The 17,423-nt window shown below is 42.4% G+C and overlaps 1 protein-coding gene across 1 annotated transcript in view; it reads right to left on the minus strand.

Annotated features, from left to right (window-relative positions):
* The window catches only part of KSR2 (kinase suppressor of ras 2), a 582,604-nt gene that overhangs the window by 469,059 nt on the left and 96,122 nt on the right, over positions 1-17,423 (minus strand). Inside the window, 1 exon segment of the mRNA XM_021007997.1 lies at positions 7,440-7,580. Within this exon segment, the coding sequence (XP_020863656.1) occupies positions 7,440-7,580 (141 nt within the window).

The following is a 17,423-nucleotide window of genomic DNA, read 5'->3' on the forward strand; positions in this document are numbered from 1 at the left end:
AAAGCCTCAAATAGGGTCTTGGAGAGTCAGACATAACTGAAAAACAACTGAACAACATCTTTGAAAAGACAATCCCAAAAGGGATCACAAAGAGCCAGATACTTCCTATTGGTGCTAATTTTTACTTAACAACATCACTCATGTGAAAATATGTTTAATAGGAATGTAAATGTATAGTCTATATCAGATTGTGTGCCGTGTTGGGGAGGGTGGTGGGGAAAAAGGGGGAGAAAAATTTTAAACTCAAAAGCTTATGTAACTGATTGTTGATCAATCAAAATAAATTAATAGAGAAAAAGAGTCAGATACAACTGAAAAATGACTCAGCAACAACACAGAAAGTTGATAAGTAGATAGTACAAAGACCCACTACCCCTGATGAGTTCACGCCACCCATCCCAGATGAACTAACTCATAGACACTGAAAGAAAAGGTCTAAGCCAGAGATCTTTAAAGATTATGGGGAATGGAAAAAGCATGAAAGGTTTGGAGAAGAGCAGCTGCTTCATGATTTATCTTAAGGGAAGACAATCAGGTCTGAAAACTATAGGCCAATGAGTGTAACTTCAGTTCCTGACACAGACTTGACAATTTTATATGCCTGAAAGGAGTTGGTCAAGAGGGTGTCTCCACATCAACTTTAGATTAAGAGGAAGAGACCTCAGAATCCATCTAGTCTAACCACCCCCCACACTTAACAGATGAGGAAACTGAGACTAAGAGAGGTAAAACCTTTTCCCCAAGGTTACACAGAGAGTAAGTGTGGCAAAGGTGAGGTTTGAACCCAGGTGCTCTGACTACCAATCCATCACATCCAATGTACCACACTGCTGCCTTCGATTTAATGAGCTTACAGGAAGGTGGGCCTTTGTCTGGGATTGTGATTGTGTCCTTCTGTGAAGGGCATGGGCACAGGCCTTGGCATTTCGTATAGAATGGGTTTCAGTGATATTGACCATTACGATTGGACTCCAGTGTCATGGAATGGACTTTCCCAGAAGGAACTAGTCCTGTGTATAGCCCTAAAAAGGGAAGCCAAAAATCTGCTGGCCTTGTTTCTATTTATTTCATCCTGCCTCTTAGATTCTTATCTCATAGTAGGTGTAGAACTGAGTCCTGAAGGGACAGTGAATGTCATGAATGGCCCAAGGCACATAGGAACGACATGTATTCTAGGTCATAGAACTTAACAGAAGAGTATCTGATCCCAGATTTCAAGAATTCCCAGTGCCAACCTTGGAGGGGCAGGGACACAGTCTGAGAGATAAAACGATCATAGATACAGAGCTGGAAGAGTCTGTCCTAGTCCAAACCCCTCATTTAGCCGATAAAGAAACTGAGGCACAGAGAGGTGCCATCTTTTAGGCCAAAAAGATAAGAAACATCAGGATTTGAACACAGGTTCTCTGACTTCAAACCCAACAGTCTTTCTCTTATAACATGCTGGCTGCCATGAAGAAATAAACCACGTGGCCAGTGCCCAAGAAAAGGCAGCCTCTTGGCCCAAGAAAGGAGTAACCAACAAAAGGATGAAGAATGAAGAGGTCTAGGAGAGACACTGGCAGAGGTGGGCATGCTCTGAGGCAGGTAGCACTGTGCAGAGGAGACTGTTGAGTGGCAGGAGGATCTAAGTGCACAGAGTGCTTGACCTGGAGTCAAAAAGACCTGCATTCAAATCCAGCCTCAGACACTTACTAGCTGGGTGACCCTGGCCAAGTCACTTTACCTCTTTACTTCCTCTTCTCTGTCAGATTTCCAAGAATTCAGAGGAAAGGTATATAGGACTCCAATAGACTAAAATGCTTCTGAGTAAGGTGACCCAGGAGGTTGGGGAATCAGTTGCTCAAGAATGAAAATCTGAAGACACAAAGGGAAACCATCCCAGTAAGGAGGAAGAATGGCATTATCTGAAGAGACTAATGTGGACCCATAAAGAACTTGCCAATGAACCTGGGTTTTTAAAAGAAATGTAGAGAAGACAAAATCAAGATAACTGAGAATGAATATAAGAGCATGACATGGTCCTGAAAGAAACTAAAGGCAGCTAAAAGGAGCTGGGCCATCATTATATTGGGAGAAAAGGAGGTTCAGAGAAGGGATACGACCTTTGCTTGGGGTAGATGGGATGATGCTAACAGACAACAGAGGGAAAAGTCTGCATCACTCACTGGTTGCTTTGCCTTTATTTTCTCTGTAAAAGAGAAAAGAAAACCTTTGTAATGGAGATGACTGAACAGAAATAACTTAACAAGGAGCTTATACCCAAGATAAGTAAGTTGGTATGAGGAGCACCTAGCTTCCCATGATCAGCTCTCCTGGCCCAGGTGAAATATATCCTCCAGTCCTGATAGAACTGGTCTTTGTGATTTCTGGGTGATTCTCAATGATTATTGACACACAAGATGGGAGAAAAAGCACAAGAATGGAGAAGGGGAAATGTCCCAATTTTCCTTTTCTTTTCTTTTCTTTTTGCAAGGCAATAAGGGTTAAGTGATTTGCCCAAGGTCACACAGCTATTAAGTGTCAAGTGTCTGAGGCCAGATTTGAACTCAAGTCCCCCTGACTCCAGGGCCGGTACTCCTCCAATTTTTCAAAGATAGAAAAAGGACATAAACTACAAACTACTGGCCAGTGAGCTTGACTACTGTAATAGAATTCATACACGTTTGGAGACTGAACTCTCTGCCCGGCTTTTATTGATAATCTGTGTTTTAAATAAGCTCCTAATTAGTCAAGATATGATCCTGTGAACTTGGAACCTCTTGGCTAAAGAGTGAACTTTTTGTGGTAGGCAGGCCAGGGAGCTCCAGGCAAATCTCTTGGGGGTAGTAAGGATGTAGGCTAAGGCAAAGTCACATGCCATGGCCTCCCAAGGGGAGGAAAAGGGGCAATCTAAGAAGAATCAGCTTCTCCTCTTTCCTGGTTAGGAGAGAAAAGTGTTGTTGTTGGTGGTGGTGGTGTTAAAGCAAACTGCTACAGTTTCTAAGAAAATTCTAGAATGGCTCATTAAAGACTGGCTAACCTCTAGAAAGGGAAGCAGTGATTACCAAGAGCCAGCCTGCCTTCTGGCAAATCATGCCACACTAACTTTATTTCATTTTTTCACAGTTACTAGACTGGTAGATGAGAAGAATGCCATGGATAAGTTTCCCTAGATTCTAGCAAAGCTTTTGAAGAAGCATCTCATGCTAGTTGTGTGGAGAAAATGGAGAGATATATAAGGACAGTTAAATGCTTTTAGAACTCCTTGGTTGGCCAGACACAAATATTTGTTAATGGTTCAGTGTCACTGTGACAGGAGGTTTCCAGTGGAGGACCCCAGGAATCTTGGCTCTGTGCTGTTTAACCTTTCTATCTATCAGTCAATCAATAAACATTTATTAAGCACCTACTATGTGCTAAGCATGGAGGATACAAAACAAGGCAAAATATATTCCCTGTTCTCAGGGAGCTCACAGCTTACTGGAGGAGATAACATGCTACGTATAAACAATCTATAGAGAGGATAAATTGAAAATAATCAACAGAGGAAAAGCATTAGAATTAAAGAGGATTGGGAAAGGTTGCCTGTAGAAGGTGAGATTTTTAGATGGGACTTGAAGCAGCTAAGGAGGTGGAGATGAGGAAGAAGAGAATTCCAGGCATGGGGGACAACCACTGCAAAGCCCAGAGCCTGGCGATTCAGTGTCTTGTTAGAGGAACGGCAAAGAGACCAGTGTCACTGGCCTGCAAGACCCATGAAGGGCAGCAAAATGTAAGAAAACAGGAAAGGCAGAGAGGGGTCATGCTGTGAAGGGCTTATAATGCCAAGGAGGGGGTGATAAGGAGCCCCTGGGGCTTACTGAGTAGGGAAATGGCATGGTTGGACCTTAGCTTTAGGAAGATCGATTTAAGAGCCGAGTAGAAGATAGACTGGAGTGGGAGAATTTGCAGGTGACATGAAGCTGAGAAGGAAAACTAACGTATTTGATGACAGCCAGAAGCTAAAAGAATCTTGACAAGTTAGAACATTGGGTAGAATATAATAGGATGAACTTCGATAGGGATAAATATAGTCCTACATTTGGATATTTAAAAAAAAAAATCAACTTCACAAGTACAAGGTGGGGGAGGCACAGTTAGACAGTGGTTGTTCTGAAAATAAGGGGGGGCACCTAGTGGACAGGAAAACTTAATATGAGTCACCAGTGGGATACAGCAGACAAAGAGCTAATGAGATCCTGGGCTGCATTAAGAAAGGCCTGGCTTCTAGGAACAGGGAGGTGATAGTCTGCCCTTGACAGACTTCATGTGCTGTACTATGACCCAATGTGGGAGCCAGGGTTTAAGAAGGATATTGATAATATGGGGAGTGTCCAGCAGAGGGCAACTCAGATGATACAGGGCCTTGAGTCCATAACATATGAAAACTGGTTGAAGGAAGTAGGCATGTTTAGCCTGGAGAAGAGAAGACTTGGAGGGACATGAGAGCTGTCTTCTGACTGTTGAACAAGGAAGTTCAACTTTTTCTTCTGAACCTTAGAAGGCATAGCCAGGAACAGTAGATTGCAAAGAGGCCCATTTAAGCTGAGGGTCATCGAAAACATGTTAACAATAAAAGCTCTCCTTCCTCAGGAGATGGTGGATTCTCTCTCCCTGGAGGTCTGCAAGCAGAAGTCAGACCACCATTTATGGGGTGCATCTTAGTGGGGATTCCTTTCATGGATGGCTCAGACAAGATGGCCATTGAGATCCCTTCCAATTCAAGTTCTGTGTTCTTTCAGCTGCCAAAGATGCTGAGAAGTCCAGTGACTAGTACTGGACCTCAAGCTTCCTTTCTCTTCCTCATGCATGCCACTCTACCGCCCAGCACTGATCCTCTCCACAGGCTGTTGCCATGTAATACCCTCTCTCCTCCATCTTCCTCTTTTAATCCCTCGGTTCTTTCATCTCTGCCCAAATGCTACCTAATACATTAGAATTTTTCTAATTACTTATGCCCCCCATTAAATGACATTGTATTTAATTCATATAATTTACCTTGTATATAAATATATATACATGCATACATACACATATTGTGAATAAATACATACATCCATATATACATGTATATATAGTCTCCTTGCTTTGGAAAATAAGGTTCGTCAAGGCAGAGACCATTGAATTTTTATCTTTATATCACCAGCACATAGGACAGAGCCTGGCATATTGGCAAATGCTCAATAAATGCTTTTTGATCAGCAGATTGATTGGATGAAAGTTGCACAGAGACAGATTTGGACTCCACCTAAGGAAAAACTTCCTTAAAATTATAGCAGCCCAAAGTGGAATTGGGTGATTGGGAAGTAATCAGCTCCCCCTCATGGAAGGTCTTCAAACAAAGGTTGGACAATGACTTGATGAGGATTTTGTACTGGAGATTCTGATTCAGGAACAGGAAGGACTAGATGTACCTGAGGCCCCTTCTAATTCTGACATTCTGTGATTCGATAAAATGCCAGAGACAGGACTGGACCCCAGGTTATCCTGACTCCAAGTGAAATATTTTATCCACTCAGTCAAATTGCCTCTTCTGGGGGAGGCAGGACAGTACTGCTAATCATCTAAAAGAAATTTAATCCAATTACTGAAAATACTCTTTCCTGAATAAATCAACAATACCAAAAACCTACAATTTGATCATACTTTAATGTTTGCAAAGTGTTTCGTATGTATTATGAAATTCAATCTTCACAATCATCTAAGGTGGGTGCTACTATTATACCCCTTTTACAGATGAGGAAACTGAGGCTGAAAGGACTTAACTGATTTGCCCAGAGTCATATTGGCTATTAAATATTTGAAGCAAGATTCAAACTCAGGTCTTTTGGACTCCAAGTCTGGAGCTCTATCCACTGCACCACCTAGCTGCCCTTTTATTATTATTTATTACTATTAATAATAATAGCTAGCATTTATATAGTGCTTTAAGGTTTGCAAAGCACCTTACAAATATAATTACATTTTATCCTTACAACAACCCTGGGAGGTAGGTGCTATTATTATCCCCATTTTGCAGATGAGGAAACTGAGGCAGACAGAGGTGAAATGACTCATCCAGAGTCACAGAGTTAGGAAGTATCTGAGGCCAGATTTGAAATTATATCTTCCTGACCCCAGGTCCAGCTCTCTCTCCACTGAGCCACCTTACCACCCCTAGGAGAGATGCCTATCATATCACCTGGAGATTTCAATCTAAATAAGAAATAATTTTAATATACTAGGCTAGTAGGCTGCCCTACTCTAAGAGTGCCACAGATTTAGCAGACTGATAAAAGCAGAACAATGCTGCTGATGGTGTAAAGGGAATCCTACTGAACTTGAAGTGTCTCCTGCCTGAGGCTCTTCTCATCTGTCCAATGTGGCTAATGATCCCTTCCCTGCCTCCCTCACTGTTGGGAACATTAAGTGAAAGAATGGAAGTAAAAGCCTTTGATGAGTGAAAGGCATCATAAACCAAAGGAAGGCATGACTAGGATCACAGCCACATTGGAGGAAAGACATTAACAAGCTGAGAGTGGCCAGAAGAGGGCAATCAGGCTGGTGAAGGGTTGATTCCATGCTATAGAACATGGGTTAAGAGAACAGGGAGAGAGAAGAGTCAGGGCATGGTTTCTGACTTCAAATATTTGAAGGGTCTCTGAGATGGAAGAGGACCTGGACTAAGTGTTTGACCCCAGAACAATGGGGAGAATTCCCAAGGAATCAAATTTAGGCTAGAATCAGGAAAACCTTCCTTACAATGAAAGCTGCCCTCCAGAGAAATGGGTTGCCTCCAGAGACACTGGCTTCCCTTTCCTCCGGGTTTGAAAGCAGAGGTCAGATGACCACTTGTCGAGTATGTTTATAATAAGGGCTTGCTTTTAAGTAAGGGTTGTACCAGATGGCTGCTGAGGTCTCTTCCAGCTCTAAATTCTATGATTCCGTGGGAATCCCCATCCAGCAACGTAAACCACAACTCACCAGCAATTTCTCATTATGTGTCCCATAAATTTCCCCCAACATGATAGGGGGCTTTTCTACTACAACATAAACTATTTGAGGGCGTGGACTATTTCATCTTGCCTTTGTATCTCCAGTGCCTAATATACAGAAGGCACTAAATAAATGCATAGCAATTGACTGCTTTCTTTCCAGATCTTTTGACCCTACTCATGAACCAGTCTAGATAAGTTCAGTAGGTTGGCCACTTAAAGATGAATTCTTTGAACATGAAACCCCGTGAAACCAAGATTTTCAATCTATCCCTATTTAATTTCCTCTTATTTGGCTGGCTCCCATGTTCTAGCTGGTCATGGTCCTTTGGGATGCATTGGCTATGTCTCCTAGCTTCGGATCATCTCCAGATTTGATAAGCATGTCACATTGTTAAGGGGGCTAGCATTCAGTGTGGTAGGGGATGAATGGCCAGTTTTTACCTCCATGACTTCCTTTCGCACATCCACGATTCGGAACCAGTGCTGGAGCTGGGGGAAGCCTTCGAGCTTGGCATTGCGCTCCTGGAGGGCCACTTTCCTTTTGCAGGACAGCTGGCGGCTGAAGTACTTAACCAGCTTGCTCTGTGGGGAGAGAAGAGATAACATGCTTCAGATGAGCTGTCACAGGGAGAAGATGTCATTCCTTCCTCACCATCCTATCCAGAATCACAGAGTTTCAGAGCAAGGAGGGACTTCAATGGCCATCCATTCCAACCCATAATTGAGTAAGAATTCCAAATACAACATGAGCAACAAGTGACTGCCCAGCCTTTTCTCAAAGATGTCAAAGAGAAGGGACTCACCACCTCCCATTCAGTGTTTGGCTATCTCTGCTTGTTGGGAATGTGGTTTGTCTGGCTTTTTTTTCTGAAAATAAACCTCAGTTAGCCTCTTTGTTACATTCCCCCATTGCTCCTAATTCTTCTGCCTTCTTGTACAATTCATCCTCAAATAATCAAAGACTGCTCTCATGCCCCTTGGGTCCCCCCTTTTGTTCTGGGAAACCTCTGGTCTCTCATTCTATGAACTTATATAGTGCCATATCCCATCCCATACTGTCAGGTCTTGGTGGCTCTGACTACATTCATTCAGAATTCATGACAAGCTCAGTTCCTTAGTTGAAAAAGTGACCTAACTTGTAACTTCATATGTAACTATTACATAATGTAGAGACTTACATATTATAATTTGTTGCTAAAAATATCTCTTTGGGTAAAAATAGAAAATCTGATCAGTAGAGTAGACTAGATAAATAAGAGATGAAAGGAAATGGTACCACAATCCAGAGTTTGATATACACCCAAACATGAAGTATTGGGAGAATGTATTCTTTATTCAGGTGGTGCAGTGAATCGAGCGTCAAGACTAGAGTCAGGAAGATACATCTTTCTGAGTTCAAATCTGACCTTGGATGCTTACTTGCTTGTGACCCTGGGTAAATCACTCGACCTTGTTTGCTTCCGTTTGCTGATCTGGAAAATGAGCTGGAGAAGGAAATGGCAAACCACTCCAATATTTTCGCCAAGAAAATCCCAAATGGGGTCACCAAGAGTCAGACACGATTGAAATGACTGAACAATGAAATTTTTATTCAACAAGCATTCCTAGGAAGACTGGAAAGCAGTTTGCACAAAATAAGTTTGGACAAGCACCTTATGCCATACCCAAATAATACTCCAATGGACCTGTGATGTCATGATTTTTGGTATTCCCTCCAATAATGCCATTCACTACTATCCTTGCCTGACCAACCTGGGAACCATCCTGGATCTTTGTCCTCCCACTTCCTGGCTTCCCAGAATTCCTTCAAGTCCCAGGTAAAAGTCTACATTCTACGGTAAGCTTTCCCAATCCCTCTTAATTCTAGCCCCTTCCACATATTGATTACCTTCCATGTATCCTGTCTACAGCTTGTTTGTATATAGAGGTTTGAATTTGTCTCTGCTATTAGACTGGGAGTTCCTTGAGGGCAGGAACTGTCTTTTGCCTTTCCCTTGTATCCCCAGCACTTACCCTAGTGACTGGTACATAGTAGGTACTTAATAAATGCTTAATTAACTGGGTTATCATTAGAATTAGGGACTTAAGAAAGAATAAGATTCAACCTAATGGAGGGCCAGTCAGCCCAAAACAAGCAGGGACAAAAGAGAATAAAGGTTCTTTACTTACATGAAGAAAATAAACAGCATAAATCTAGTGCCTTGGAAAGGTAAGCAGTTTTCAACCTCTCCTCAGTTAGTCCATGTCCTTGAATTCAGTCAATAAACATTTAAGTACCTACTACATAAACATTTAAGTACCTACTACATGCCAGGCACTGTGCCAAGCACTGAGGATACAAAAAAAGGCAAAAGAAGGTCCCTGCCCTCAAGGAGCTCACAGTCGAATGGGGGAGACAACTGGCAAGATCTGGACAGGCTAAATTGCTGGTAATCAATGCAAAGAAGGCCCTAGAAGTAATGGTCATAGTAAAAAAGAGAGAGAGAGAGAGAGAGAGAGAGAGAGAGAGAGAGAGAGAGAGAGAGAGAGAGAGAGAGAGAGAGACTCCCTGCTCAAAGTTTGGATACAAGTTAGTGAAAAGTTTTATTGTTACATTAGCAAGCCATGGAGAGGAGAGGAGAGATCAAATGAATGCCTCTGGTATCCAAGTACTCTCTGTCTACTAATTTATATGGAGGAGAATGAGGGTGTCAAGGCTGGTACACCAAATTATAAACGATTGCTAAGCCTGAGATTCCATACAAAGCAATAAAACATAGTACATAGCTCTCCCCACATAGGGGCTTGCACTATTTTACAGTTTGGTACTGGGAAAAGGGAGACAGTGGTGATGATAGGAACATAATGAAAGGTCTTCTAAGCAGAACTGGGCTGAGGGGTTGGGGGAGAGCGAATCCAAATGGAGGCTGTTTCAATAATGGAGTCATCCATGCCAGAAGAGGAAAATATGGAACCCCTCTCTCTTTGCTTCCTTGGGGAGAAAATATGTTTGTCACGATAAGGGCTTTTCCATCCTTAAATTTTCCTAGAACACTCCAGGTCACCTGACTCCAAATACAGGGCTCTTTTCACCATGGCACATTGCCTCTAGTATAGAATGTATCAGAATCATAGAATCTTAGAGGTGGAAAGTCCTTCAGAAGGCATCTGGTCCAACCCATACCTGAATGAGAATCCCCTCCCCAACATTCCCAACAAGTGGGCATATGGCCTGTGCTCAAAGACCTTCATGAAGAACCCAACCCACCCCCAGTGGGCTGAAGCCCATTCCACTTTGGAGAAGCTCTAAAAAATAGCTAGAATTTATGTAGCACTTTAAGTTCATAAAGCACTCCTTACATACATGAAGTTTACATAAGCATACCATCTATGTCTTTAAAAACGAGATTACATGTATATGGTACTTTAAAATTTACAGAATGTTTTACTTATGTTATCTCAAGACATTGATACAAAACGTTAGATGGAATAAGGCTAAGCACAAACCCCTAAGGTGTTTAAGTACTGACCACTTTCTATTAAACCATCCATAACTACTCAAGCAACATACGTTATCCAGTTTTATCCTCACAATAGCCATGTGAGTAGGTGCTATTATAATCCCCACTTTACAAATAAGGAAACTGATGCTAGGAGAGCTTGTAACTTGTCCAGGGTCACATATCTACAAAGTGTAGGAGGCAGGATTTGAACTCAGGTCTTCTCAACTCAAAGTCCAGTGCTCTATTCACTCTGCCCCTAGCTGCCTCTAGGTATTAGGAATCCAGAATGCAGAGCTGAGATGTTTGTGCAATGAAGAGGGTTGGATTAGATAAAGTGTTCCTAACCTCTTCTGTGTCATAGACCCCTTTGGCAGTCTGGGGAAGCCTATATTATTGGCTGCCTACATTCATAATTGAAGAAAATGTAAATTCCACTAAGAGGTAAGTCAAAATAAACATGTAAACTTTTTTCCCATTCCAAGATCATGGGCTCCTGGAAATCTACCTGTGAACCCTTTAGGATCTATGGACCCCAGGATTAGCACCCTTGGACTAGATTATCCCTAAGGTCCCTTCTTACTCTAATAATCTCTAAATCTATGGACAGAAGGCATTCAATTCCCCATTTCCATCGTCTCAGCATCTTCCCTATGACCAATCAGTACAGGGCAAGAGTAGAGTCAGCTCAGCAGCCAGTGGGAGTCAACCAATGACCTCTAACTGGAGAGAAAGCCAAGGCCAAAGGGAAGAAACAAGGTTCCCCAGGGCAATCCAGAGTCACCAAGAAGTTACATCTAATTCATGAATCAAAGTCTGGGATTAAAAGCAAGTCAAGTTAAACAAACATTTAAGCACTTCCTATGTGCTACAAAGTCTAATCGCACCAAGTAAATACTCAAGTGGCCTTTGAGAGCAGCCAATGATGTAAGAAGGGCCAAGTTTGTTTTTAGGTTTAAACAAGTTATTATTATTATTATTATTATTATTATTATTATTATTATTATTATTATTATATAAATAGATAGCAAGGTAGTACAGAGGATAAAACATCGGCCTTGGAGGCAAAAAGAACGTGAGTTGAAATCTAGCCTCAGACACTTAACTAGCTGTGTGATCTCAGGAAAGTCACTTAACCACTATCTGCCTCAGTTTCATTATCTGTAAAATGGAGATAATAGCATCTAGCCTCCAGGTTATGAGGATCAAAAGTGATCATATTTTAAGTGATATATAAATGCTAACTATTGTTATTATTATTGTAAATAGCTCATTCTACCAGTGCTTTCAAATACACAAAGAAAACACTTCCTTCACAATTGCTCTCTGAGATCAGCACTACAAAAATTATCTCCACTTTACAGATGAGGAAACTGAGGCTCAGACAGGTTAAGTGATTTTCCTAAGGTCACATAGTAAATAGCAGAACCAAAATAAAAGCCTGGGTCTCCTGACTCTAACCCCTGTTCTTTTTTATCCCCCAAGCCTGGCATGCTTTCCCTCCTTACCTCTGTCTCTTAAAATTTCTAGCTCTCTTCAGGTGCCACCTCTTCCATGAAGCCCTCTCTGATTCTCTCAGCTGCAAGTGTTGCTATTGTTCAGTCATTTCAGTCATGTCTGGCTCTTTGTGACCCTATTTTGGGTTTTCTTGGCAGAGATACTAGAGTGGCTTGTCATTTCCTTCTCCAGCTCATTTTACAGATGAGGAAACTGAGGCAAATAGAATGAAGTGACTGGACCAGGGTCACACAGCTAGTAATTGTCTGAGGCTGGATTTGAGCTCAAGAAGATGAGTCTTCCTGACTGTAGGTCTGGCACTCTATCCACTGCCACTAGCTGCCCCTCAGCTGCCGGTACCCCACCTGAAATCACTTTGTATTTACTTTCTGTCCACATGTTTCTCCCCTTAGATATTGAACCTCTTGAAGTCAGGTGGGATTTTTTGTTTGTTTTGTTTTGTTTTCTCGGTCTTAGGTCATCACTGAGAACAGCGCCTGGTCCAGAATTGTACTCCCCAAGAAGAAACTCCCTTCACAAAATCAATCAGCTAACTGTTTTGCAACTTGTATTCTTAGAAAATTGCCTGGGGATATGAGGAGTTTAAGGGACTTGCCCAGAGTCAGATAGTTAATACTATAGTGAAGCCAGGTCTTCTCAGCTGTAAAGCAGGTTACCCCAAGACTGCCTTTAGAAGCCTGGAACACATTAGGTGCTTAATAATTGTTTGTTGGTTTGCTGATTTTTTTTTTCTGCTACACCACCGTGACTCAAAATCTAACCCCAGAGCTGAGTTCTATGCATTATCCTTGTCACTTTCTAAGCCAAAATATGTATTGTTTCCCCCATTAGAATATACGCTCCTTAAGGACAGGTCTGTCTTTAATTTTATATTTGTATCCTCTAAGCTTAGCATATTGTTTGGTATATAATAAGCACTCTGATCTTTTTTTCATTCATTCTTTCATTTATCCAACCATCCAAATGGAAAATGAAGAAACCAAGAACCACCAAAAAGAGCACTTTCCAAATGAAACAACTAGCAGGTGTTGAATATCATGGATGCTATAAGAAGGATATTAGAATAATGCTCTGGATTAGAAGTAAAAAAAAAAATCTGACTTCTAACCCCAAATTTTGCATCTTCTTTCATCTGTACTCACTCTGTGGACCTCGATTCCCTACTCTGACAAACGGGGGGCAGGGAAAGGTAAATTAAATGGCCTCTGAAATCTCTTTTGGCTCAAGATTTATGATTCTATGGTCCTAATGCCAGACCTGGGAGTGCAGAGGCCATCCAGACCAATCCCTTTATTTCACACACAAGGAAACTGAGGCCCAGAGAGAGGAAGTGATTTAGACAAAGTTACAAAGGCACAACTTGACCTCCCATTCATTGCCTATGCTGTGTTTGGACCTGAAAGAGACCTCAGAATTGTGCCATCAACCTCAGTCCTGGTTATCTGGGTCTCTGCCACCCAGAGCTGAAGTTTGCCATTTGGCCACAAGGTGGCAGAAGAGCCCTTTCCATAATGGGTGGAAAATTTTCCAATCCATCAAGGCCCGGCATCTTCCACTCATTACTGGACTTTGTATTAACATGAGAGTAAATTTAGCTGCATAATCAAGGAAAAATGTAACTGGCAGTACATGTGACAGGGCTAAAAATAGGCCCTCTTAAGGCCCCTGACGCAAGGTGGGGAAATTTTCTTTCATCACCTAAACCAAGATAATAACAGTCATAATAACAAACATAATTACAAGCGTGTATTGGAGTCAATGGGAGATCTGGGTTCAAGTCCTAATTCCAACTGTATTAGCTATGTGCCCCTGGGTAACTTACTTAACTTTCAGTGCCCAGACAATAATAAATTATTATTGATAATTATATATTACTGTATACTCCTTAGCCGTGTAACCCTGGGCAAGTCATTTTACCCTGTTTTCATCAGTTTCCAAAACTATTAAATGAGCTGGAGAAGGAAATGGCAAGCCACTCCAGTAACTTCGCCAAGAAAATCCCATGGACAGTATGATCCACAAGGTCATGAAGAAATGGACACAACTGAATGACTGATCAATGACAACAATTATTAGTAGTGCGGCATAATGAATAGAGAGCTGTCCTCAGAGTCAGCAAGCATGGGTTCAAGTCCCATCCTTGACACATACTGGCTGTGTGGCCCCAGGCAAGCCATATAACTGCTCAGGGATCTAGTCGATTCTATAAGACTAACTACTACAAGGCTTGCACTGGTGGAGGGAGTTCCCACACTAGGAGTTTCCCAAGTCAATGAAATCACAGGTCTAGGCCACAAAGATAGTAATGATGAAGATGACAACAAGAAGAGGCATCACTTTAAGGTCTGTTATAGAAAGCTGTGTGACCCTTGGCAAATCACTTAGCCCCTCTCAGCCTCAGTTTCCACATTAAAATGGGGATAATAATAGCACCTACCTCCTCAGTTGTTATGAGGATCGAAAGAAATAATATGTGTAAGACACTTTGCAATCCTTAAACTGTTAAGTAAATGCTAGCTAGTAGTAGTAGTCAGGTATGGGTTAGACTAAACTGTATTGGAAGGGTAATAATTAATACCAGTGGTTGCACAGTGGTTAGAGCACTGGGTCAGGAGTAAGGAAGAACTGAATTAAAATATTTCCTCAAAACCTAACTAGCTGTGTGAACCTGGGCAAAGTCACTTAACTGCTATCTGCCTCAGTTTCCACATCTGTAAAATGGGGATAATAAGAGCACCTACCTCTCAGGGTTGTAAGGATAAAATGAAATCTTTCTAAAGTACTGTGCGAATCTTCAAGTACTATATAAAGACCAGGTGTCATTATTATCATCACCATCATTATTACACAAATGTTTTACTCACAACAGCCCTGGGAAGCAGGCAGTACCAGTATTATCACCATCCCTATTTTGCAGATAACGAAATTAGGGCTCAAAGTGGGGAGAAGTGACTTTCCCAGGATAGATCCCACAGCTAGATCCCACTGGCCCTGAGAATTGGCACTAAAAGTCCAATGAGAAAGGGCTGGGCCAACGTCACGAATCGCACAAATCTTCAAGGTGGAGGGGACCTCAAACCTGAATTAAAAAACCCCTCTGCTGCATACCTAACAAATGGCTAGCCAGCCTTTATTTGAAAAGCTCCAGTTGGGGCTGATTTGGGGGTTTGGGGAATGGGGGAATCTACCGCATCCTGAGGCAAGCAACTTCACTTGGGCACCATGGACAGCTCTATTAGCTAACAAGTGCTTCCTTATAACAAGTTCAATTCAGCCTCTGCAGTGTCCACCCACACTGCTCCTGCTCCTGCCTTCTGGGGCCAAGCAGAATGAGGCTACAACCTCTGGACTTACCAGCTTGTCTGTGTCCTCCTTAAAATCCCCTCAACAACATAACCACAAGTGATGGCCATCTACCCTCTGCTAATCCCTAGAATGTTTTTTTTTCTACTTCTCTACAAAATTCACCCACTGCTCCAAGTTCTGGGCTCTGGGGCCAAGCAAAAAAAAAAAATCTTAATGATAGGCCTTCAGATACTTGAAGACAGCTAGCTATGACCAGTCTTTGCTTCTTTAGATAAAATATCCCCAATTACTTTAGTTATATTAAAGCCAGACTATAGAGGGCCTTGTATTGTATACTAGGGTCAAATAAGCAAAAGGTCCAATGAATCTAGGATCTCAGTGAAGGTGAATATTACTTTCAATTTATCCTCTGCAACTCTAGTCCATGCCTTCCCATAATTTCACCACAGGGGGTCCACTCAACATGATAGGGGTCCTTCCTTGCATTCTCTTGATGTTACTAAGATGCCCATGGCACACTTGGATGACCTACCTGTCATTTCTCACTCTTGCCACAGGGCAGGCCCATTGGTCCTACAATGCCAGTTAAAAATAGCTTGCAAACAGCATCCCATCCATCTCTCACTACAAGGAAATCACAGCCCTTACCCTACAAGATAAAAATGAACTTGGGGCCAACTAAGACAACACTCTCTCCTCCCCCCCACCCCCTTCACCCTGGAGCCCTTGCCCACTTATGGCTTTTTCTTTACCAAGGGTGTGGCCCAGCCTGACCAGGGTACCTTCCACCAAGAACCAGTGGGTATCAGTTACCAAACACCTGAGACAGGAATAAAATAGAGGGCTCTTGACACCAGGGTTCCTACAGCCAGGGGCCCAGAGCTACCCAGAGGTTGCCAGGGCAACCGTGGTCAGAACATCCAGCATTCTGGCAGAGGCCAGCTGACAGCCACTACCAGAAAAGGAGGGATGGAGGGGGGAGGCACTCACTCTGGTAGCAACCAGTTCATTTGCATCTGCGTGCAAATTTTATTCTGTGGCTGGGGAACCTATGAGAAATGACAGCAGCTCACATTTCTGGAGGGCCCTGGCTCAAAGCAGTCTGTACAGTCAGATATTCAGGTATTGCTAGCCCTTATTTTATAGAGTGGGAATCAGGCTGAGCACAGTTCAGTAATTAACTAGTCACATAGCTAATAAATGCCTGAGGCAGGATTCAAACCCAGGTTTTCTGAATTCCGAAGCCAACAATGTATGCCGTACTGCCTTTGTTTCTTTAAACTATAATTGAATTCTATAATAGAAAAGACATAGGATTGGAAGGTAGGAGACCACACCTTTACCTTTGGTTCTGCCACTAATTCAATTATCTAGTCTTCTCTCTAGTCCTTATTTTCTCTGTCTAGATATTATTTTCCCTACAACTCTCACCTTTCATCTTCTCTATTCTGAAGTACATCCCAGTAGTGACATTCTATTTCCTAAGACCCTTCCCAAGGGGCAGCTAGGTGGTTCAGTGGATAGAACACTGGCCCTGAAGTCAGGAGGACCCGAGTTCAAATCTGGCCTCAGACCAAACACTTGACAAGTTACTAGCTGTGTGACCCTGGGCAGGTCACTTAACTCCAATTGCTTAAAAATAAAATAAAAAAAGACCCCTCTCAGCTCTGACATTCCCTGTTCTAAGGCCCCTCCCAGCTCCAACATTGCCTGTTCTAAGGCCCCTCCCAGCTCCAACATTCCCTGTTCTAAGGTCCCTTAGACAGCTCTGATATTCCCTGTTCTAACGCCCCTCCCAGCTCCAACATTCCCTGTTCTAAGGCCCCTCAGAGAGCTCTGACATTCCCTATTCTAAGGTTCCCCTCAGTTCTGACATTCCCTGTTCTAAGGCCCCTCAGAGAGCTCTGACATTCCCTATTCTAAGGTTCCCCTCAGTTCTGACATTCCCTGTTCTAAGGCCCCTTAGACAGCTCTGATATTCCCTGTTCTAACGCCCCTCCCAGCTCCGACATTCCCTGTTCTAAGACCCCTTAGACAGCTCTGACATTCCCATTTCTAAGAGCCCTCTTAGATTGAACATTTTATGTTCTCAGAACTATCCAGCTTCTGCAATTGCTACTAT

This window comes from Phascolarctos cinereus, unplaced genomic scaffold (genome assembly GCF_003287225.1).
Source record: "Phascolarctos cinereus isolate Bilbo 61053 unplaced genomic scaffold, phaCin_HiC Scaffold_4;HRSCAF=312, whole genome shotgun sequence".
NCBI lineage: Eukaryota > Metazoa > Chordata > Mammalia > Diprotodontia > Phascolarctidae > Phascolarctos > Phascolarctos cinereus.